Genomic DNA, 26,040 nt, shown 5'->3' with positions numbered 1-26,040 from the left:
TGAGTTGTTAATTTACTAATTTTTTATACTGTATATAATCAGTTGGAAAAAAGGTGCCTGGTTGATCAAGATAAGAATGGACAGAATACTCTGCTGAACTTTGTGGAGGTATGATTTCTCCTTGATTTTCTAACTGTTCGTTTTCGAATTTCTAATTAACTTTGTTCTAAAACATGCTTTGTGGATCATGTAGGAACCCATATATCTAATTTAAGAGAAGCCAAGGCATTTGCTCTTTTATCTTAGCAGGGGATTGCCAAAGGAATTCGTAGAGTGACTGTTGTTACGTCTGAGGTTGCGTTGAATGCAATTAATTTGGCATGCTCCCTCGAGCAACAATTGATTGATGCATCAAAGATAGATGCAAGCGTGCTGGAGAAAGTTAGTTTGGGATATTGTTCTTTTTTTTCTTCAACACTAGCAATTTTAGCGATTATAGCTTGTAGATGACTGACTTATTAGTTTGGTTGTTTTCACTCACATTGAATTTGTTTATTATAAATTTTTTCTGATTGATTACGTTTAATTAATATAAATTTAGTGCATTATTCTATATACTTTTTATGGTTTTGAATGAATGGTAGTTATATATATTTTTCATATTTACGACAAATTATATTTATTTATAGTTTCATTAACGTCGAAATATTTTGTCGTTGTTGGACGATAATTAAAATTATTGTGTCCATTTGATTCTCTTTTTACGTCAACTTTGTTGGTCGCGGTTTGCTGTTTGTTTGACGTCATTGAACACATAATAACGACGAACAACATTTTTGTCGTTAATAAATAACGACGAACAACTATTTTGTCGTTAATAAATAACGACGAACAATAAATTCGTCGTGTAAATTTCACGACGAACGTTGACGTTAATACTAATAACGTCGGAAGCTATTACGACAAAACTCACGACGAACTTTGTTCGTCGTTAAAGGTTTTAACGACGACTTTTGAGACTTATAACGACGAAAACGTTTGTCGTTATAAACCCTTTCTCTAGTAGTGAAACCACCATAAAAATTGTTAAATTTGGTAAATTTTAAATTTTTTATGGCCTAGACTTGAATCCATGATAATCAGAAATTCATTTGAATAATAAATTTTTGATTTTTCGCCCTAAATTTATGAAATTAATATGATTTATTACTTTTTCTATTAATTTGAATTAAAAAGTTTTGATTTTTATATAATCCGCTCATAAATCTTGCACGCACAAAGCAATGGACGCTGCGTGTTACGTACCCGTAAGGGGTGTTGTATAGTGCGGGCATGCGACGACGAGCAAGGGAGCTCGTCGCCCATGCGGCACGAATGCAGCGAGCAAAGGAGCGTTGCATGCGCGCAAGGCAGTGGGCCTGCCTAGGCGCTGTGTGCTGCGAGCATGGGCGGATGGGGCGTAGGGGCAAGGCACAAGCGAGACGAGGCACGCCAGCAGGGAGCAAGCGCTGCTCGCCCAGCGCGCGTTGCCTCGCCCAACGAGCAAGCCAGAACACAGCGAGCAAGCAGGCTGCGCGCATGCGTGGGTTGCGGGGCTGGCTGCGTATGCGTGTGGACTGCTCGTGCCTTGCTGTGCGATCAGTCGAGGGGCTCTGCTGCCTCGTGGACTCGACGGGGCATGGGCGCAAGCCCATGGCCTCGTCTTGATCCGATTGATGCGCTTTGAATTTAATTTTAATTTTCAGTTGGAAAACGATTTTAATTAATTTTAAAATTTGTAATTTAATTTTTTCTCGGAATTTAATTTTGAATAATTTAATTATTATAAATTTTATTTATACTAATTATTTTACTAAAATTAAAACCTTGATTAAATTTAAATTAATTAATTTAGTAAACTGAAAATAAATTAAAGGATTCAAATAATAATTTATATGAGCTTTAAATTTTAATTAAATTTGTATGTTTCCGGCCAGACTAGGAAATACAATTTTATGTTTATAATTAGTAAAGCATGTAAATTTATTGGTTTAAGTGGGAGCGTTTTAGTCATAAACTCTTGATTAGGTCTACATTCCTTTAAGGTTAAAACAACTTGATTAGAATTAATAAGGATTGAATAATTGGTAGATTATTGGAAGCCTTGATTAATTGCTGCAAATATTTATGTGATGCATAATATGTTCAACTAACTAGCTATGTGGGCCATTCATTGATAAATGAATGGGTGAATGGTATATTGTAAATATACTGTTTTGCAGGTTATGGAAAGTGACTAGTATGGCCTAAATATGATAGAAAATATGGTCTGCGTACCATTAATTTGAATGTAATATTGGTCTAAAGTACCAAATTTTATTGCTTTAAAAATGGTCTGCGTACCATCAAATAGTTGTAATTAGTTTAAATTATAGCTTATCCAATTTGAAGAAAATGGCGCCTCCCATGGTGAAATTCAAGACTTAGTTTCCAATCCATTTTCAGGACGGAGTTTGAAGTTGAAGCTTCAAGATGAAGTCGGGCCATACTAGATCACATTTATATCTTATGCATGCTTTAAGTTATTTATTGCTTTAAATATATCTTAATTATGCATGAGATTGTGGCTTGATTATGTTGAATGATTAAGGATTTTAGTTCACTTAAAATCTAACCAACATAGTAAGAGCCTTAAGTTCCAAACTTTAAAAAAAAAATTGAGTTAAAAGGTGCCATGCCAAAATAACTCTTACTTGGATAACCTTTACATCAATCTTAGTAATAGTTTTCCACCACAGCGAGGTGTTACTTATTGATCCTAAAGGGGTAAGGTACACAAATAATTGTGAGTACATGTTAGTTTTGGTCAAACTCAACGATATAAGTAAGGAGTCCTTTTATGTCGTGACAAATGAGATAGGTTTACCTAATAAGTTCTTAGACGTACCTATCAACCAAGAGTAGTTTCTAGACTATTAGCAAAGGGCTTACCTAAAATAATTTAGAATTGAGTCTAAATACATAATGTGCTTAATTCTTCAATGATTTAAGGATCTTGGAATCATTTTATTCACACCTGCCGGAACACATAACTTGAATAAAATGCTTAATAAATGATAAATTATGCATATATGCTAGAATTTAAGTTTATTAAGAGAAACGTGAATGGTTATTTATTTGTTTATTCTTTTTCAATTTTAGTTTTTACTATGGCAAACAACAATTCAATCAACATCCGATCAATTCTCGAAAAGGAGAAGTTGAACGGGAAAAACTTCCTTGACTGGCAAAGGAACTTGCAAATAGTTCTTATGCAGGAAGAAAAGGAGTATGTCCTGGAAGAGGCGATGCCCGAAGCCGCAGGCGACGGGGTCACTCAGGCAACCCTCAATCGTTGGATTGATGCCAACAAGGATGTGAAATGTCTAATGCTTGCAACCATGAGTGCAAATCTACAGAAAATGTTCATCAACTCAGATGTTTTCACGATCATCAGTGAGTTAAAGAACATGTTCCAAGATCTGGCTCGAGTCGAAAGATTCAAGACTCATAGGAAAATTCTTGAGACTAAGCTTAAGAAAGGCGAGCTCGTAAGTCCACATGTTCTCAAAATGATTGGACTCATTGAGAATATGAGTCGACTGGATCAGCAATTCTCTCAGGAAATGGTTGTAGACACCATCCTCCATTCTCTTCATAGCGGGTATGATCAGTTCAAGATGAACTACAGTATGAATAGTCTGGACAAAACGTTCACTGAGCTTCTCGGTATGCTGAAGACTGCTGAAAAGACGCTCAAAAGTGATAAGAAAGATGTGCTTATAGTGCGTGGGGGCAAGTTCAAGAAATATGGCAAGAAGAGGAATGCTAAGTAAGGTGGCAAGAAGGCCAGCCCGACTAAGCAATATGGAGACACCAAGTCTGAAAAAAAGAAGGTGAGCCAACCCACTTCTGAATCTGAATACTTCTACTGCAAGAAGAAGGGGCATTGGAAGAGAGATTTCTTGAAGCTTAAGGAAGATCAGAAGAACGGAACAGTTGTTCCATCTTCAGGCATTTTCGTTATAGACTGTATACTTGCTAATTCAACTTCTTATGTATTATATACAGGTTGTGGCTCACACTTATGTTCCAATTCGCAGGGACTAAGAAGAAGTAGAAGGTTAAGCAAGGGTGAAGTCGACCTACGAGTGGGAAATGGAGCACGGATTGCTGCATTAGACGTAGGAACTTATTATTTGTCGTTGCCCTCTGGGCTAGTTTTGGAATTGGAGAATGTTTCCATGTTCCAAGTCTTACTAAAAACATCATTTCTGTTTCTTGCTTAGATGCTAAGGGATTTTCTTTTTTAATAAAAGACAATAGTTGCTCGTTTTATTTTAAAGAGATGTTTTATGGATCTGCTAGATTAGTCAATGGACTTTATTTATTAGATCACGACAAACAAGTTTATAACATAAATACCAAAAAGGCCTAAAAGAATGATTCGGACTCACCTATCTATGGCATTGTCGATTAGGCCATATAAACATAAAGCGCATAGAGACTTCAAAAGGAAGGAATTTTAGAACCATTTGACTTAGAGGATTGTGGTAAGTGCGAATCATGTTTACTTGGAAAAATGACAAAGCAACCTTTCTCTAAAGTTGGAGAAAGAGCAACTGAACAATTGGTTTAATCCATACCATTGTATGTGGACCAATGAGTATGTGGACCAATGAGTACAAATGCTAGAGGTGGTTTCAGCTACTTTATCACTTTCACTGATGACTTCAGTAGATATGGTTATGTCTACCTAATGAAGCATAAGTCTGAATCCTTTGACAAATTCAAGGAATTTCAAAGTGAAGTAGGGAATCAATTAGGCAAGAAGATTAAGGAACTGCGGTCTGATAGAGGCAGTGAATATCTGAGCTATGAATTTGATGACCATCTGAAAGAATGTGGAATTCTATCAGAATTGACTCCTTCCGGAACACCTCAATGGAATGGTGTATCGAAACGGAGGAATAGAACCTTGCTAGACATGGTTAGATCAATGATGGGTCAGGCCGAACTTCCAATAGAATTTTGGGGACATGCACTAAATACAGCTGCACTCACTATAAATAGAGCTCCGTCTAAAGCTGTTGAAAAGACTCCATATGAGTTATGGTTTGGAAAGCCTCCAAAAGTGTCTTTTCTTAAGATTTGGGGTTGTGAAGTATACGTCAAACGATTAATTTCAGACAAACTTCCACCAAAATCTGACAAATGTATACTTGTGGGCTATCCAAAGGAAACAAAGGGGTATTACTTCTACAATACATCTGAGAACAAGGTGTTTGTTGCTCGAGATGGTATCTTTTTGGAAAGAGATCACATTTCCAAAATGACAAGTGGGAGAAAAGTAGACCTCGAAGAAATTCGAGTCGAACAACAAACTCTAGAGAATTCTCAAGATGACATTCATGTTTAAACTCAGAGATCTTTAGAAGTATCTGATGAGAATCAAGGACCATCTAGAAATGTAACCCCGCGTAGATCGCAGAGATATAGATCTCAACCGGAAAGGTACTTAGGTATTTTGACGAACGAGAGCTATGAAGTTCTATTACTTGAAAGTGATGAACCTGCGACTTACAAACAAGCTATGACGAGCCCTAGCTCCAAACAATGGCAAGAAGCCATGCAATCCGAATTAGACTCCATGTCAGAAAACCAAGTTTGGGATTTGGTCAATTTGCCAGATGGCTACCAAGCCATAGGAAGCAAATGGGTTTTCAAACTGAAAAAGGACAAGGATGGGAAACTGGAAGTTTTTAAAGCTAGATTGGTTGCAAAAGGTTATAGGCAAGTCCACGGTGTGGATTACGATGAAACCTTTTCACCAGTTGCAATGCTAAAGTCTATTCGAATAATGTTAGCAATCGCTGCATATTACGATTACGAAATATGGCAGATGGATGTCAAAACCGCTTTCTTAAACGGCGTTTTAACAGAAACTGTGTTTATGATACAGCCTGAGGGTTTTGAGGATCCAAAGAATGCTAAAAAGGTATGCAAGCTTAAGAAATCAATCTAAGGATTGGAGCAAGCATCAAGGAGCTGGAATATACGTTTTGATGAAGCAGTCAGTGACTTTGGTTTCATCAAGAACGTAGACGAATCTTGTGTATACAAGAAGGTCAGTGGGAGCAAAAATTCTTTTCTAGTATTATATGTCGACGACATATTACTTATCGGAAATGACATTCCTATGTTGAACTCTGTCAAGATTTGGCTTGGGAAATGTTTTTCTATGAAGGATCTAGGAGAAGCACAGTACATACTGGGCATCAAGATTTACAGAGATAGATCTAAAAGGATGATTGGACTCAGTCAAAGCACTTATATCAATAAGGTGCTTGAAAGGTTCAATATGGCAGACTCCAAGCGAGGCTACCTACCCATGTCTCATGGAATGACTCTAAGCAAGACTCAGTGCCCAAAAACACTAGATGAGCGTAGACGAATGAGTGGGATTCCATATGCATCATTGATTGGTTCAATAATGTATGCTATGATATGTACACGCCCGGATGTTACGTACGCAATCAGTGCTACGAGCAGATACCAGTCAGACCTAGGAGAGGCACATTGAACTGCTGCCAAGAATATTCTGAAGTACCTGAAAAGGATGATTTCCTGGTCTATGGTGGAGATGATGAATTAATTGTTAAAGACTATACGGACGCAAGTTTCCAAACCGACAAAGATGATTACAGATCATAGTCTGGGTTTTTCTTTTGCCTAAACGGAGGTGCAGTAAGCTGGAAAAGTGCTAAGCAAAGCACCATTGCGGATTCTACAACTGAAGCGGAGTACATTGCTGCACATGAAGCAGCAATGGAAGCTATTTGGCTAAGGAAGTTCATAGGCGAACTTGGTGTAGTCCCCTCCATTAAAGGACCAATAGCTCTGTATTGTGATAATAATGGAGCTATTGCACAGGCAAAGGAGCCTAGACACCACCAGAGAGTCAAGCATGTACTTCGTAGATTTCACCTTCTACGAGAGTTCGTTTAAAGAAAAGAAGTCGAGATAAGCAAGATTGGAACTTATGACAACATCTCGGGCCCATTAACTAAACCTCTTCCGCAGGCGAAGCACAACTCGCACACTACAGCTATGGGAATCAAGCATGTTGGAGAATGGCTTTGATGTCCTTATTTAATGTTTTAAAGTTTTAGAGTTTAATACTTTGTAAAACGTTATTGGTTAACCATTCACATTAATGAATAGAATTCATTTTTCCATTTAATTTGTGGTTTATTAAATGATGAGTCCCTTCAATTTGACGATATATTCAAGATAGACTGTTAGGACCAGTCCTGTGACTAAGAAATGTCTATCAAGTGAACTTGAATGTCAAAAGTTGAAAATGGTCCCTGGTCGGAGTTTTCTATAAAGATGGACGCATAGAAAACGCTAGACGACTAGAATGCAAGATGACTAGTAGTTCTGTTTCTTGAACTATGTGGACATGGCAATGTCGCAATCATTTGCATAGATACTTACTTTGGGAAGACTAGTATCGGAAAGACCTATGAAACTTTACTGTAAGAGATAAAAATCTGTCATAAGTAAATTTCATTAAAATTATTAGACGCTAATCCTCAATACCTGAGTGATTTGAGATTACTTGTTTGAGAACTGGTTGCTTTGACGTTGTCAACCGTCGCACCGCAAAAGGAGGCTATAAAGGCAACGCTCGGGTAATTACATATCAAATGAAGTCTAATCTCAAGATCACAAGATTGAGATTGTCCTTCCATAAATCGGGATGAGATGCTGAAAGTTGTACAAAGCCACTCGGAGAGCTAGAAACTGTAAAATGCAAATCATAGGCTATGATTATCTGTTTATTTGATTAATTATTGTTTGAAGCACTTCTAACTTTCTAAACATTTTATTGACGCTCTTTCCAAAAAAAAAACTTGCCTGCTGGAAAGAGAATATCTTTGCTATGTGTTTGAGACAAACAACCTTCTTTTACTTCTTAAATGCTAGTTGAACAAATTAGAAAGGCTTTGTTGATATGTAGGCTTTGGGATCTTCTATCTCTTTTCCCACTATTTTCTCATTTTGTTCACTTATGATATGCCTACGGTGCTGCCCTATTTCCAGTTGATATAATTTTATCTCCTTCTCCCCCTCCTGACCGTCTTATTCTTAGCTAGTGTTTTTATGTCATGATTGAATTAGTGACCTTTTGGTTTCCAATTAAAATATTTGGTTATGGTTATTTTGGAGTCTGTTTTAACTATTTCAGGTTAATACTTTAAGGGAAGAGTTGTCTCTTCTTGCATCAAACAGATCGATGACAAGTATGACTTCAAATGCAACTGGTAGTTTTTCTTTATCTTGCTATTCAGACAAAATGAATGTTATTGGTTGCTTAACTTGGATTTAATAAATGAATGTTGTGTGATTTCTTGTGAATTGTAGATGGCATATGTGTGGTCTTGTGTCAAATGACCCAAAGAACTTCAAGAAAGCCCTCGTCGTAAGTTCTGGCATCAACTATAATATTCACCTGATTCCAAATTATATTGTCGCTCTTGTAATTTTTGTTGTTGATAATTGGCCTGACAAGTGACAACTTAATATCATTGCATATTATGTCGCGCTTTTATTTTTGTTCCTTATACTCCATATTTGGTAGCACCTCGAAATGAGACTCCAGAATTTTACTGTTTGATACTGAGTTGATCAATTCATTAAATTCATTATGAAACGTTGAATTGATTAAACATAAGAGCTACGGTAATTAGGATGTATTTAAAATTTTTAATCTATCGTGTTGCTAAAGAACCATTGACCACTTATGCCGTACAAAATAGCAGCCCTTTTGTACAAGTGTGAAGAGATAATGTTTCCTTGAAGGTGCTTGGAATTTATTTATTTTATCAAATCGGATGTTCCGGCCTCGTTTTTAATTATAATAGTGACTAAGCGAGAGAGTTGGGAAAATGACGCATCGTTTATGAATCAGCTAATCTTTGACTTATGTTTACTAAAGTTACTTTAAGAAGTAGGTAATGCTTGTATCTTTCTACCAAATATTTAAGCATAACGGTTCTCAAGATGACTATGTAATTTAACAATGATGCCTTTCTATTGTACATACGGGTTTCTGATGATGTTCCATAATGTGATCAAGGCTCGTACTTCAACATCCTGCCTGTAGTCGAATTTCATTATCAACTTTTGAAGTGCCATGATATATTATTACGTAATACATAGTAAAATGTAGACCGGCAGTTTAATCATAGTTCTATACTTAAATTTATTTGTAATGATTTAATGTGCTATAATATACTTAGTCCGGAAAACATCTCTATCCTCATACACTATATGCTGAAGTTCATGCTTAAAAAAATCTGACTCTTTCCATAAAATATTAGGAGGCAAGTTTCATATGTGTTTTTCTACTACTAAGGCAAAGCATAATAATGGTGCCCATCATTTTGGAAAAATACCTCTAAATCCCCTAATCCACCACGGGGGGGACAATGTTGTAATTTTCTTCTTTCAAATTGATTAGAAAAAAGAAGATTTCGTTATATTTGCTAGGTTTGAGGTTGAACGGAGGTTAAACATCCTTAACAGAGATAAGTTGTTGAATGTATAATATAAGATTATGGGTCAAACTCAGGTAAAATTATTAAACACCCAAAATCTGCCTATATTGATATTCTTAGATCATGTACTGAATGGATCATGTCCATATAACTTTCTAGACCATGTCAAATTCATAATCAATTTACCCAGATCATGCCCCGTATATAAGGGATTATAATTAGACTTGTCAAAAATTGACCCGACCCGAAAATAAGGGATTACAATTAGATCTGTTATTACAATTAGATCTGTCAAAAATTGACCAGACCCGAAAACTGATCCGAAAATAGTGGGTCTTGAACAAGATTTTGTGACCCTTAACCTGATTTTATCCTAACCCGGGCAACCAGAAAAGTAATGGGTCAAAACCAATCGAATCCATTTTTTACCCGACCGATTAACAATCATATGACTTTTTTTTCCCAGAGCAACTTCCTCTGTTTTTTTTCTTCAGATGATATAATATGACTTTTGGCACTATGAATAGGAACTTTCTTCCCCTTCTTTTATGGCCTTACCGATAAGTTCTAGAATAACCCATATTAGATTTATTTTCTTATGACTTTGGTCATTGTGTTTATATCAACTAACTCATAATTCTTACTTGTATTACTCGACGAGTTTCGAGTTGCCAAAAAACGAATTATGAGTACATAAATGGCGAGAGCCAAGGATAGTGGGTGATGGACTGATGATGAGAGAAATGCAATGACGAAAAATTATGGATGGAGATCTATGATATGAGGCATTTTTTTTGGTTTTATATATCTTAAAGTTGGTAAATCAAAGAAGCCTAAGGCAAAGAACAATTCAAAAAGCCAATTTAAATAATGATTATCGTAGTATGAGTTTGATCTATATCATCACTTGGCTGGTTGGCGGTTGGCTGTCTGCTGTTTTACTTGGCTGGTTTGACTAGTTGTTCAAGTTGGCTGCTTTTGTTGGCTGTTTGACTATGAATTGGTTACAAATATGTTTGGTAAAATCAGTTGTTGGCTGTTGGCTGTAGCTATGTAAAATGACATTTAAGGACATTTAATGTCTTTTATTCATTTTTCAATACAGACTGTGTATTGTGTACGGAGTAAAACGTAATTACAAATAAATAAAATATAAATTAAAAAGAAATTACTTTATGCAATAGTATTAATAGATTATTATTTTAATTAATAATTGCGGAGTAATAATTAATAACTACGGAGTAATAATAAATAATCAATGATTAATAATTAATAATAATTAAATTAATAATAATTAAATTAATAATAATAATTAATTATTAATTAATCATTAATAATTAATTATTAATTAATTATTCACTTTTAGTTATTAGTCATTAATTAATACTCCGTAATTTTTAATATTAATTATTAATTATTAATTATTAATTATTAATTATTAATTATTAATTATTAATTATTAATTATTAATTATTAATTATTAATTATTAATTATTAATTATTAATTATTAATTATTAATTATTAATTATTAATTATTAATTATTAATTATTAATTATTAATTATTAATTATTAATTATTAATTATTAATTATTAATTATTAATTATTAATTATTAATTATTAATTATTAATTATTAATTATTAATTATTAATTGTTAATTATTAATTGTTAATTATTAATTATTAATTATTAATTATTAATTATTAATTATTAATTATTAATTATTAATTATTAATTATTAATTATTAATTATTAATTATTAATTATTAATTATTAATTATTAATTATTAATTATTAATTATTAATTATTAATTATTAATTATTAATTATTAATTAAAAAACAAGGACAAAAAAGTAATTTAGATAGTGAAAAGCCAAAAGCCAACTCCAAAAAGCTAGTGTTACTAGCTTTTCATTTTTGGCGGAAAAGCTGGCTTTTAAGCAAGCTAAAAAGCCAGTTACCAAACATATTTTTTGGCTGTTTGACCAGATTAAAAAGCCAACAGCCAAAAGCCAACCAAAAAGCCAGCAAAAAGCCATTTGCCAAACAAGGCCAATCTTTCATTTTGTTTCAGGCAATCGATGTGGGACTCAAAACTAGTCTCACGTAGTAAAAATTATTACTCTTGAAAAACTCGATCTTGTTCACGATCTTTCAAGCCGAGTCTAGGATAGCTTCAATCATTCAATTTAGACTTCAGATAAAATAGATGTCCTTAGAACTTCAATCCATTTTATAATGATTAAAGTGTTTCTGTATATTGTACTCTCTCCGTTTTAAAATTATGGTCTTGTGTTCTTATTTGAACGTTGCTTTTCTCACTTTCACATACGCTATATTCTACATTCACTAGTAGAAAAAACCCTTATTGCAGCGGGCTTTTAGACCCCTGTTGCAGCGTACATCGTATGCTGCAACTGGGGGGCCTGCAACAAGTCTGAACTTGTTGCAGCGTACAATGTTCGCTGCTAAAAGGGGTTTTTTGCAGCGTACATATGTATGTACGCTGCAATAAGTGCCAAAAAATTGGCAAAATTTTGGACTTGTTGCAGCGTACATATATATGTACGCTGCAAAAGACTCAACTTTTTGCAGCGTACATTTATTTGTACGCTGCAACAAGTCTGGAATTTTGCGAAATTTTTTTCCCTTGTTGCAGCGTACAATATATATGTACGCTGCAACAAAGCACTTTTGGCGGGAAAATTCTAATTTTGTTTAGGGATACCTAGAGTGCCTTGCACCAAATATAGAAACCTGTCAAAACAATAATAGAATAACGCAACCTGTATAACAAATATAAAAACAACAACTGGAGTTTTGTATACTATATATCCCAAAACCAAAGTGTACATATTACATTTAAATATATGTTCCAATTTCAACATAAACATACATTTTAATATAAAATTTATTCTATAACAACTAAACCAACTCGATCAAGCGCGCTAAAGCCAATAATAAATACTTGCTGGTAAAAAACTTAGCCCATTGCTCACGAACCACATCAAATTCCTCGCATAAGGCGCAATCCTCGGAGTGTAGACCTTTACAAAAACAGAAATTTAAATTAAACATTAGATTAAATACAAATTAAATATCACATTTTAACATTCAAGAAACTAATGACAATGTCCTAATAGTCTAAAATGAGTCCTTAGGTTCTTTAGTTCAAAGTTGGGAGCGAAAATGTCATTTTAGCCTAAATATGACCTATAACGACCCAATGAGCCTATAGGTGCATAAATAGATTGGAACGAGTCTTAGATCGTTAAAATTATGCATATTAAACATGTAATAAGTTTTAAATGAGTCCTTAGGTTCTTTATTTTAAAGTTGGGAGCGAAAATGCCTTATTTTAGCCTAGATATGACCTATAACGATCAAACAAGCATTAAATGGGTATAAGTAGATTAGAATAAGTCCTAGAAACTCAAAACTAAGCTTATTAATCATATAATAATTTAAAAACGAGTCCTTAGGTTCTTAAGTTCAAAGTTGGGAGCGAAAATGTCATTTTAGCCTAAATATGACCTAAAACGACACAATGAGCCTTAAATGGGCATAAATGGATTGGAATAAGTCCTAGAAAGTTAAAACTAGAATATAAAACATTTAGTAGGTTTAAAATGAGTCCTTAGGTTCTTTAGTTCATAGTTGGGAGCGAAAATGTCATTTTAGCCTAAATATGACCTACAACGACCTAATGAGCCTTAAAGGTGCATAAATAGATTGGAACGAGTCTTATAAAGTTAAAATTATGCATATTAAACATGTATTAAGTTTAAAATGAGTGCTTAGGTTCTTTATTTTAAAGTTAGGAGCGAAAATGCCTCATTTTAGCCTAAATATGACCTATAACTATCAAACAAGCATTAAATGTGCATAAATAGATTAGAATAAGTCTTAGAAACTTAAACTAAGCATATTTATCATATAATAAGTTTAAAATGAGTCATTAGGTTCTTAAGTTCAAAGTTGGGAGCGAAAATGTCATTTTAGCCTAAATATGACCTATAACGACACAATGAGCCTTAAATGTACATAAATGGATTGGAATGAGTACTAGAAAGTTAAAAATAAGCATATAAAACATTTAGTAAGTTTAAAATGAGTCCTTAGGTTCTTTGGTTCATAGTTGGGAGCGAAAATGTCATTTTAGCCTAAATATGTCCTATAACGACCAAACAAGCCTTAAATGTGTATAAGTAGTTAGAATAAGTCTTAGAAACTTAAAACTAAGCATATTAAACATGTAATAAGTTTAAAATAAGTCCTTAGGTTCTTTATTTTAAAGTTGGGAGCGAAAATGCCTTATTTTATCCTAAATATGACCTACAACGATAAAACAAGTATTAAATGTGCATAAATAGATTAAAATAAGTCTTAGAAACTTAAAACTAAGCATATTAATCATGTAAAAGGTTTCAAATGAGTCATTAGATTCTTTAGTTCAATCTTAGGAGCGAAAATGTCTCATTTTAGCCTAAATATGACCTATAACGACCAAACAAGTCTCAAATGTGCATAATAGATCGGATTGAGTCTTGAAAAGTTAAAAATAATCATATGAATCATGTAACAAGTTTGAAATTAGTTTTTAAGTTCGTTAGATCAAGTTGTGAGCGAAAATGTCATTTTAGCCTAAATATGACCTATAACGGCCAAAGAAGTCTCGAATGTGCATAAATAGATTGGATTGAGTCTTGGAAAGTTAAAACTAATCATATAAAACATTTAATATATTTAAAATGAGTCCTAAGGTTCTTTATTTCATATTTGGGAGCAAAAAAGCCTCATTTTAGCCTAATATGACCTATAACGTAAGGTTTCTACCTCACGTGGCCATGTAGCACTCCAGTATAAAGTTTGTCTATCAAGTCGAATCTATATATTGTAAAAGCATACATTATTATTAAGCACCTTACAGCATAAATCAATAATTATACAACCAAAAAACACTTTCAGAAAATTATTAAAAACCAAGAAACTTCAACCAAAAAACACTTCAGAAACTTCAAGGGTTACCTAGTCTGGTTGCAGCATAAACAGCTGCATTACAGGTTAAATAGCTAAGGTGATTATAAAGTTGTAATGGACTATTTTTGTGGACAAAAGTCAAGATAAAAAGATGTAAATTCTCATTAAAAACAGCCTAATCTACTTATAACATAGGGGGTTATTATAGTTTTTGACTTTTGAGGCTATCTTAAAAACAGCCTAATCTACTTATAAGGTAGTAATTGTAGATTTGGGTTACGTGTTAGTTTTCATAACAATTTCTGTGCAGATGATTTTCAATCTGACAGCCAAAAAGCTAATTAGTCATGATGCTGAAACCTCTTCAGAAAATCTAAGGGAGAATTTTGTTGCTTTCGTTAAGGGATTAATCTCCTTCCCTTTGGACATTCCTGGTACAGCATACCACGAATGTTTACAGGTAAATTATAAATGATCCCTTATCCAAACATGTCTTAGTTTTTTCATACATGAATGTATAGTGACAAAATGCAAAATTTGTGGCCACAGGGAAGAAAGAAGGCAATGAAGATGCTGAAAAATATGCTACAAGAGAGAAGAATGATGCCCAGAAAACAGAACACCGACTTTTATGATTATGTCTTAGTGGAACTGGCAAAGGAGGAAACACTACTAACAGAGGGAATTGCTTTGGACTTGATGTTTGTGCTTCTCTTTGCTAGCTTTGAGACAACCTCCTTGGCTTTAACCGTAGCCTTAAAATATCTCTCAGATTATCCTCTGGTGCTACAAAAACTAACGGTAAATAACCTTTGAGGCAAAAAAAATTTCTAAATTATCCATATTCACTATTGCATCTTCTATTTGATCGAAATCATACTGACACCGTACCAAATTGACAGGAAGAGCATGAGGCGATTTTAAAGAAGCGTGAAAATCCTGATTCTCACCTTACATGGTGTGAATAAAAATCAATGACATTCACTTTTCAGGTTCGTTAAGAATGCCTCCACACAAAACAAATTCATTGATGATCCTTCTTAAAATAGTGTTGATTAACTAACCAGTTTGAATTACAGTTTATCAATGAAACAGTTAGGCTGGCAAATATAGTTCCAGGAATATTTAGAAAAGCATTGAAAGATGTCAGCTACAAGGGTATGCATCTACCATCATTACAAAACTTATGGACTTAAAGTGTTTTATGTCAATGTTATGTTTATACTCAAATGCATACCTTAACATAGAATTTTGATTGATGTAGGTTACACCATTCGAGCTGGTTGGGGTGTCATGGTCTGTCCTCTAGCTGTACACTTAAACCCTGCTAAATATGAAAATCCCCTTGACTTTAATCCATCGAGATGGGAGGTATGTATCAAACTTTCTTATTTCTGTCATTCACGAGAGGAAAAAAGATGGGAGGAAAAAACTTTGGTTAGATTACTTTATTAAAATACAAAAAAATAAACATGAAATTTATTTGTGTATAGGGAGGAGAAATAAATGGTGCATCCAAACATTTCATGGCTTTCGGTGGAGGCATGAGATTTTGTGTTGGGACAGATTTTACCAAGGTGTAAATGGCTGTATTTCTATACTGCTTGGTTACAAAGTACAGGTAGAAGCTCACTTTCAAAAATTAACATGCATATTAAATAAAAAGGGAAGATTTAACTTATTTTCTTCAACCTCAGGTGGAATCCAGTAAAAGGAGGGAACATAGTTCGGACCCCTGGCTTACAGTTTCCAGATGGATTTCATGTTCAATTGTCTGAGAAAAGGTCAACAGAAACATAAACTATCAATTGATTCTGGTCCAGAAATATAGTTGTTACAAGTGACTTGAGCCGCAATAAGGAAACACATCAATACAAACATAACAGGAGAGGAGAACAAATATTTACAGTTTCTCCACCAAACAAGAGCAAACCGTGAATAGCTTTCTTGTAATCGTCATAGCTTTTGTATACATTGTCTATTTTTTACCCCTCATCTTCTCGTCAATATGTGAAAGCACATATGATTTGGGGAAAACCGGGTTAGATGTCTTACAGCATGTAAAATCATTTTTGAATTCATGTCACCTCTCATGTTGCAAATGTATAAAACATCAATACCAAAATACAAATATCCCTAGCATTATACTATAGTCTCTGCCAATTATTATGATCGAGCTACTAGATTAACTCAATGAAAGAACTGTAAACCGTACAGAACTACAGATAGTATACAACTGAACATAAAGCACCATAGTAGTATGATTATATTTAAACCCCTTCCTTTATGTTCAGTTATACATTGAAGCAAACCACAAATTAGAAGCAAAGCTATACATTGACAAGCCTTCATTAAAAAAAATAAGGCATTTTCTGTATAGAAATTGAAGAAAAAAATGTACTTTGCGTTGAACTTGACCCATATAATTCTTGTTATTCATAGAACTATAAGGAACACGTATATCTATCATTCTATCAGTACATCAATTTTTCAGGTTGGATAGTACTTCAATTGTGAGTTGACTAAAATCAGATTCAAGAGTCACCAAATCACGATATAGAGACTAGTTGATTATTCAAATACTAAATTGTGGTTGTCACTTGTCATCCCCTAGACTACATTCAACCCATGTTCTTCTAAGATCACTTGAGCTATGAGAACTAAGTTGATAATGCAACAAACTAAATACAAAAATCTCACAACTTTGCATTCAAATTCTTCCAAAAACAACAATCAACAAGCATACTAAACCTGAATACAAAATTAATAAGAATAAATTAAAAATAGCTGAAACAATAAACTAAAACCCTTCAATTAATCAACCCAAATCATCATTCTCAATGTAAATCAAAAACCCAATTGGCAAACTATCAATTTTTCACTAAAAACAAATTTCAGAATTCCCAAATTGATGAAATTTGACCTAAAAATCCAACATTTTACTCCAAAAAGAAAGAAACGAGACAAACAAACTCACACTGTGGATGCCTGAGGCGTTAAGGGCGGAAAAGAAGGCGGTAGCGGCGGCTCAAACGAAGAGAGAGGCGACCTCGAGTTCCCTGGCGGGCATAAAATTGGAATCTCCGACGAAGCCTTTCTTGCAAGATCTAATCCCCCACCCTAATTGGACGGCGCTAGCTAGTAGTCACCCAACAACCAGAACGGGCGGCGCAAGCAAGGGGGAAAAGAACATTGAATCGATTAGTTAGGGTTTTGGGATTTTAAATCAAGAACTTATTAAAACAATTGAGGGAAAAATTGAAATGAATTTACCAATTAGTTACAAATGATGTTGTGTTGGTAGACCTTCATTATTGGCGGCGACAAGCAGAGGAAATCCGAGCACGGAGGCAGGACAACACCATCAACCACAACAACGCAATAACCATCGCAACCACCCAGCAGCGTCGGCATGAAGGAGGTGGTGGCCGGCGATGTAGAGGAACGAAGAGAAAGAGTGTTCGAAATTTTGAGGGACGCGGCTTAGGGTTTGTCTTTAGGGGACGACGCAGGGAAAGGCAAGGGAAGAAGAAAGGACCGCGAGAAAAAAATTTGAGATGCGGCTTAAATTGTTTTGAAATTTTTTTATCCGGTTATTGCAGGGGGCTTTTAAATTGTACGCTGCAACAAAAAGGGTTATTGCAGGGGGCTTCTAAAATGTACGCTGCAACAAACTTTTTTGCAGGGAACAATTAAATTGTACGCTGCAACAACCCTTTAAATGGTTTGACCCGCGTTGACCGACTGGTTGTTGAAGCGTATTAATACATGTACGCTGCAACAAGGGGGGTGCAACAGGGGTTTTTTCTACTAGTGATTCTCATACACTATATTTAATTTTTATCCCTTTACATAGACTATTACTTCACTTCCCACTTTCTCATGAATATGTTCCATTTTTTTCAAACACGTGTTCAAGTTTTTGAACAGAACTCCGTCCGCCTTGCACCCCCAAAAGCTTCAACAGAAATCGCGAAATGGGAGATTTATATCTGTGGCTACAACATTTTTACCAGTTTGTCTGCCCCCGATAATTAATTGGGACAACGGGAGTATTTTAATTTTTCCTCTTGTTGTTTGTCCACTAATATCCAAACTGGTTTGAAATGAGAAATCTTGGACCCGAACCGGATTTAGCCGACCCTAACCCCATCAAAAACGATTTTGACCCGTCGTGCGGGAGAATAACTTGATCTTTTTTTTCCCTTTTTATGGAGAACTAAGAACACAAGGCTTACTTTTTGGGGACGTCAAAGTTGGTTAGCTTCAGGCCTCAAGTTGGTCTGTATGTTCAATGTGCCTTTTATGTTAATAAAAACATTTTAAAAAGATCATCTGACTGGTCAGACCACCCAACCCATGGGTGTGTCACGGGTCAGTTCGCGGGTCTCATATAAATGCTAAGAGAGAAGCCATTTCTCCCTCTCACCTTAAACTCAAACGCTTTATCTCTCCTTCCGCCTATATGTCTCTCACCTCAAACGAAACTTTCTCTCTCCTTCCTCCCATGGCGTCCGACAACTTCCATCCTCTTTCTCCTCCTCATCTCCGTCAAGTTCTCCGGAGAGCAAGGGGGATTAAAGGCGGCGAGTCAGCATCGAAAGAATCTGCTGGCCGACGGGATAGGGAAGTAGTGAGAAGTTCAGCGAAGGAAAGAAATTGTACGGGGTGTCCTACCGGCACCACTTGGTACCGGCAGAACTCCCCGTAGGTAAACTTCTACCAACTTCAACCTGCAGGTAATCTGTTCATCTTAGGTAAACAGCACCTACCGGCAGATTTGAGGAACCTTACCGGTGTTATCACATAGGACAACCAACCAAGGGTCACTATCAACAGGTCGCTATCCAACCACAAGGGACCCACCTGATCGTACCCTTGGATTGGTCTATATAAGGAGCACCTCATTTATTGCTATGAGGTACACAAACACTTAAACACACTTCTTTCTTACTCTCTGATTATCTCTTAATCACTTCTTAATCCCTCAGTAATCTTACTTAAGCATCGGAGGGGGGATCCTCGAACCACCCCCGAGGCTAGTTAATCCATTCTGTTGTGCAGATATCAACCGGCACTCTCAACAGGAATCAAGTATCCCACAGTCAGCTGTTCTCATTCCACACCCGGAACAATTGGCGCTAGAAGGAGGGGACCTCATCCCTTTTAACGGTAGAACAGTCAGCATGGATCTCTCACTGAAAGACGGTAAAAAATCAAAGAAAAGCCAGGAAAAAACAGCAACTCCGCAGTCAGCGAGAACCTCCAAATTCCAACCCTCGCTTGTAAACCCAGCCCATCCATTACAAGCGCAACTAATTCTAAGCCCAGTGACAAAAAACACCCCGATACCGGCACAAAAAGAGTTCACAGTAGAAGATGATGATGAGTTAGAAATGGAAAGCCCTGTCAGAGAACAACCAAAAACACCCTTAGAACAGACGCTGCAGGAGCGCCTGTCTCCCCTATCGGAAGTATTCACTGGACAGCAGTTGAAAACACTGTCGGCGGTCATGGCCGCTTTATCAGAGTTACCGCCCGCCCAGCAGCCAGGTTCAGTCGGCAGTTTAATAAAGACCAAGTCGGTGAATCCCCACCTGCCCGTTAGGGATCTCTTAACAGCCCTGAATCAAGAAAACACCACGGAAAAAAGAAAGCGCTCGGATCCACCGGAAACAGAGTGGCACGAAACAGAGCAACATCACACCACAGAGTATGAGAGAAGAGCGCCGGTTCTACAGGTAACTAGACGGCAGACAATCCAGCCAAAAGACTCTCCCCTGTGCCGAGAAATCCTAGAGAAAAGGATGGAAAAGATAAAAATTCCGACAGGAAGATACGATGGGACAACGGATCCGGAGGATCACTACACCACATTCGAACAACACATGATGTTGTACACAGATTCTGACGCCATGTGGTGCAAGGTGTTCCCATCCACACTCTTAGGAGTTGCAGCAAGCTGGTATAAGGGCATAGAGGCTCATTCCATTTACAGTTTTAGACAGCTACAGGTGGCGTTTTTGTCACGATTTGTGAGCAAACAGAAGGGAAAGAAATCGTCGGGAGAGTTAATGTCGTTCGCTCAAAGAGATAGAGAGCCGTTAAGAGACTATCTCACCCGCTTTAACAACGAATCAATCACTATCCCCAACCTACAGCAGGAGGTTGCAGTCCTGGCTCTGATGAAGGGAATGCAAGAGTGTGAATTCAAGAAGTACCTCAGCCAGAAATCATACACTAATCTGGGCGACGTCCTACACAAGGCAAATGAGTACATCAGGGGGGATGAAATGATGAAGATCTCCAATGTGGTAGTGGCAACCAGCGGAAATGCCGGATATAATCCAAACTATAACAACCCCCAGGCGGGAAAAGGAGGAAACAATTTTCACCAGAACAATAATCAGCAAGGGGCAAGCCAGAAAAACCAGAATAACAGAAATGCCAATCCACAGGGGCAAAGACCCCGACAAGATAGAAGGGAGTCCAGAGGACTCTTTGATAACTACACTCCGCTGAACACACCGCGGACGGCAATTTACAACATCAACAACAAAATGGACGGTTGGAGAAGGCCGCCACCAATGCAGAGTAGGGAAAGAAACGTCAAAAAATTATGTGACTTCCATAATGAGCACGGCCACCTCACAGAGGACTGCAGAGACCTCAAAGACAACATCGAGGATATGGTCAGAAAGGGGTATTTTTCGCAGTATAGGGCGAGGCAAGGAAATGGTCACAACAACTCGGTGGGGGGAAACCCTGCCAATTCATACCGGCCACAACAACAGAAAAATCAACAACAATACCCAAGAATCGAACAGCCATATCAACCACCTAGAATTGAGCAAAAGCAACCGGAAACCAGTGCCAGAGCAGAACAGAGGGATGGCGGGAAAAAACCACCCGTGTATGTAATCTCTGGCGGCCCAGTCCACGGAGGGACGAGAAGCGGCGCCAGCAGAAGTTTGGAAGAACACATGCACATGGTAAACTATCATAACACAAGAGTGTGGCCGAACCCACCCAGCATATCAGTGATGACGTTCTCGGAATCGGATTGCAGAGGCATCATTTTCCCGCATGATGACCCGCTAGTTCTAACAATTGACATAGCAAATGCCGATGTGAACAGAGTACTGGTACACGACGGTAGCTCAGCAAACATCATTTTCTGGGAAGCTTTCAAACAGTTGCATATACCAGAGGAAGAGCTTCAAAGGGTGAACTACCCAGTAATCTGTTTCTCAGGATCTACAGTGTATCCAGAAGGTAGCATACGACTGCCAGTGAAAATCGGAGAGGGGTCTGAGATTCGAGATCTCATGGTGGATTTCCTAATCATTAAAGTACCAGCGGCCTACAATGTGATCATCGGCCGTCCATTCATACACGACGCACAGGCAGTAGTCTCCATCTATCACTTGACAATGATATATATGTCGAACCTGGAAAGGCCGACAAAGATAAGGGGGAGTTAGTTGGCGGCAAGATCCTGTTACTTGACTGCTTTGAGAACACCGGGAAGAGTGGTCCCAGAAGTAAACTTGACTACTGAGCGGGCAAGGCGAGAAAAAAGGCCACAAAAGAAAAACACGACGAAAAGAGGTCGAACTGACCTAGACATGGAACACTTTGATGAAAGACCGGTAACAGCACCAAGACCAATGCCAGATGGTCTGACGGAGAATATTGAGCTGGAGGTCGGACGACAGGACAGAATGGTCGTGATTGGTACAGAAATGGGGAATGACATGAAGGTCAACCTTATAAGCTTGCAGAGAGATCATGCGGACATCTTTGCATTCTCAGCAGATGAGATGCCTAGTATCAATCCAGAAATAATGGTCCATCGGTTAAACGCCGACAGAAATGTTAGACCATTACGGCAGAAAAAGCGTAACTTCTCCACGGAGAAAATGGCGGCAATACAAGAAGAGGTAGATAAACTGTTGGCGGGAGGTTTCATTTAGCCATGTGACTACCCTGAATGGTTGGCAAATGTAGTAATGGTAAAAAAGCCGAGTGGGTCATGGAGGATGTGTGTAGATTTCACCAACCTTACCAGAGCATGTCCGAAAGATTTCTACCCGCTGCCAAGGATTGATAGGCTGGTGGACTCTACTAGTGGCCACGCAATGCTCAGTTTCCTAGATGCTTTCTCAGGATATCATCAGGCCAGCCTGCATAAATCAGACAGAAAGAAGGCGGCTTTTATCACAGATGCAGGAGTTTTCTGCTACAAGGCAATGCCATTCGGGTTGAAAAATGCAGGGGCAACGTATCAAAGGCTGGTCGACAAGGTGTTTGCCGACCAAAAAGGCAGAAACGTGGAGGTCTATGTAGACGACTCTATTGTAAAAAGCCGGAAAGAGGAGGATCATATTATCAATCTCCTTGAAACTTTCGAGACTCTGAGAAAGTACAAGATGAAATTAAACCCGAAGAAATGCGTCTTCGGAGTAAGATCAGGAAAATTTTTGGGATTCTTAGTCAGCGAGCGTGGCATAGACGCTAACCCAGAAAAAGTAGAAGCAATCATCATTCTACCGCAACCCAAAAGTGTAAAAGACATACAACGATTGACAGGAAGAATGGCCGCCTTAAACAGATTTGTGAGCAAGTCGGCAGATAAGCAGATGCCCTTCTTCACAACTTTGAGGCAAAACAAGAAATTCAAATGGGGGCCGGCAGAGCAAGAGGCTTTTGGATCTCTAAAAAGTCACTTGAAGAACCTACCAACAATAGCAAGAGCAAAGGAAGGCGGAAAATTACAGTTGTACATATCGGCGTCGCCAAAAACAGTCGCAGCAGTACTGGTAGCCGAAACAGAGAACAAAGTGCAGCAACCGGTATATTTTGTGAGCCATGTGCTAAACGACCCAGAAACAAGATACACGTTGGTGGAGAAAATGGCATATGCAGTCCTTATCGCGGCCAGAAAGTTAAGACCATACTTTGATGCACATACAATCGAAGTGTTGACAAACTTCCCTCTCGAAAAAGCCATTAGCAAGCTAGATACATCAGGCAGGCTGTTAAAGTGGGCAATAGAATTGTTAGAATTTGACTTGGAATTCCGGCCAAGAACGGCAATCAAAGCCCAGGCATTGGCGGACTTCATAGTTGAAGCGTCATACCAAGAAGATGAAGTACAAGCTGAAGTATGGGAGGTGTCAGTGGATGGTTCAGCTGCGCAGACAGGCAGTGGGGCCGACATAATCATGAAATCACCAGGAGGAGATATCTTTGAGTATGCTGTAAAATTCACGTTCGCTGCGTCAAATAATGAGGAAGAGTACGAGGCAGCAATCGCCGGCATCCAAATGTGTCTCGCAGCAGATGCCAAAAGAGTTCCACTGACAACAGACTCCCAGCTAGTAGCAAGTCAATTCAGCGGAGAATACGAGGCCAAAGAACCATCGATGATAAAGTACCTGGAAAAGTTGAAGTCAGTGTCGTCTCAGCTAGAGAAATTCATTATTAATCTGGTACCCCGGACAGAAAATACGCTGGCAGATGCGCTATCAAAGTTAGCAAGTTTGAATATCGCCGACTTAAAAAGAACAGTCATGATGGAAGTCATGAAATAGCGAATTACGGAGTCGGAAGAATTACGGGTCATGACCATCACAGCTACTACAGAGTGGTACGATAATATCCAAACATATATACAGACTGAAGCCCTACCAGCTGTAGACACCTACTTTTGTCCCCATTTCCGAAAGGGAAGGTTCGATGATGAAAACGTAAATCTCCACTTGACAACGCATCTCCTATAAAATAACGAATCTCATTACCCCTTTTCATTTCACCCGAAACCTGCTATTTATAGAAACCTGCTATTTATGGAAACCTGCTAAAAATAGTAACTGCCGTAATGGGTAGTTGTTAAAAGTGGCAAGTCATAAAAGATAGAAACCTGTCAGAATTAGGTGTTGCACTCCAACATAAATCCTAAATGAGATAGAAATTGCGAGAGAATCCTATTCCTAATATGATTCGAAAGTAAGAGTCACGTATTAATTGAAATCCTAACGAGCCTAGAGTTCGTAACGGGCCCAGACGCATCCCGTCACAAGGTTAATACGCATGGCGTCCGACAACTTCCATCCTCTTTCTCCTCCTCATCTCCGTCAAGTTCTCCGGAGAGCAAGGGGGATTAAAGGCGGCGAGTCAGCATCGAAAGAATCTGCTGGCCGACGGGATAGGGAAGTAGTGAGAAGTTCAGCGAAGGAAAGAAATTGTACGGGGTGTCCTACCGGCACCACTTGGTACCGGCAGAACTCCCCGTAGGTAAACTTCTACCAACTTCAACCTGCAGGTAATCTGTTCATCTTAGGTAAACAGCACCTACCGGCAGATTTGAGGAACCTTACCGGTGTTATCACATAGGACAACCAACCAAGGGTCACTATCAACAGGTCGCTATCCAACCACAAGGGACCCACCTGATCGTACCCTTGGATTGGTCTATATAAGGAGCACCTCATTTATTGCTATGAGGTACACAAACACTTAAACACACTTCTTTCTTACTCTCTGATTATCTCTTAATCACTTCTTAATCCCTCAGTAATCTTACTTAAGCATCGGAGGGGGGATCCTCGAACCACCCCCGAGGCTAGTTAATCCATTCTGTTGTGCAGATATCAACCGGCACTCTCAACAGGAATCAAGTATCCCACAGTCAGCTGTTCTCATTCCACACCCGGAACAATTGGCGCTAGAAGGAGGGGACCTCATCCCTTTTAACGGTAGAACAGTCAGCATGGATCTCTCACTGAAAGACGGTAAAAAATCAAAGAAAAGCCAGGAAAAAACAGCAACTCCGCAGTCAGCGAGAACCTCCAAATTCCAACCCTCGCTTGTAAACCCAGCCCATCCATTACAAGCGCAACTAATTCTAAGCCCAGTGACAAAAAACACCCCGATACCGGCACAAAAAGAGTTCACAGTAGAAGATGATGATGAGTTAGAAATGGAAAGCCCTGTCAGAGAACAACCAAAAACACCCTTAGAACAGACGCTGCAGGAGCGCCTGTCTCCCCTATCGGAAGTATTCACTGGAGAGCAGTTGAAAACACTGTCGGCGGTCATGGCCGCTTTATCAGAGTTACCGCCCGCCCAGCAGCCAGGTTCAGTCGGCAGTTTAATAAAGACCAAGTCGGTGAATCCCCACCTGCCCGTTAGGGATCTCTTAACAGCCCTGAATCAAGAAAACACCACGGAAAAAAGAAAGCGCTCGGATCCACCGGAAACAGAGTGGCACGAAACAGAGCAACATCACACCACAGAGTATGAGAGAAGAGCGCCGGTTCTACAGGTAACTAGACGGCAGACAATCCAGCCAAAAGACTCTCCCCTGTGCCGAGAAATCCTAGAGAAAAGGATGGAAAAGATAAAAATTCCGACAGGAAGATACGATGGGACAACGGATCCGGAGGATCACTGCACCACATTCGAACAACACATGATGTTGTACACAGATTCTGACGCCATGTGGTGCAAGGTGTTCCCATCCACACTCT

At 37.8% G+C, this 26,040-nt stretch overlaps 1 protein-coding gene, 1 long non-coding RNA gene and 1 pseudogene across 2 annotated transcripts in view; all 3 read left to right on the top strand.

The window, feature by feature from the left end:
- Positions 1–546, top strand: part of LOC110784711 (uncharacterized) — a 10,251-nt gene extending 9,705 nt beyond the window's left edge. The window contains exons 9-10 of the long non-coding RNA XR_002532343.2: positions 43–108; positions 194–546. This is a non-coding gene — a long non-coding RNA (uncharacterized lncRNA). The remainder of the gene's footprint in view (positions 1–42; positions 109–193) is intronic.
- Positions 547–3,650: 3,104 nt separating this feature from the next.
- Positions 3,651–19,217, top strand: LOC110793591 (cytochrome P450 87A3-like; annotated as a pseudogene).
- Positions 19,218–19,692: 475 nt separating this feature from the next.
- LOC130463483 (uncharacterized) lies at positions 19,693–21,990 on the top strand. The gene has a single exon (XM_056832623.1). It carries the CDS (start codon positions 19,693–19,695, stop codon positions 21,988–21,990), a length of 2,298 nt encoding a protein of 765 aa, XP_056688601.1.
- Positions 21,991–26,040: the final 4,050 nt, after the last annotated feature.

The sequence above is a fragment of the Spinacia oleracea genome, chromosome 6, assembly GCF_020520425.1.
Source record: "Spinacia oleracea cultivar Varoflay chromosome 6, BTI_SOV_V1, whole genome shotgun sequence".
Taxonomy (NCBI): domain Eukaryota; kingdom Viridiplantae; phylum Streptophyta; class Magnoliopsida; order Caryophyllales; family Amaranthaceae; genus Spinacia; species Spinacia oleracea.
This window is presented reverse-complemented; position numbering and strand designations above follow the sequence as displayed.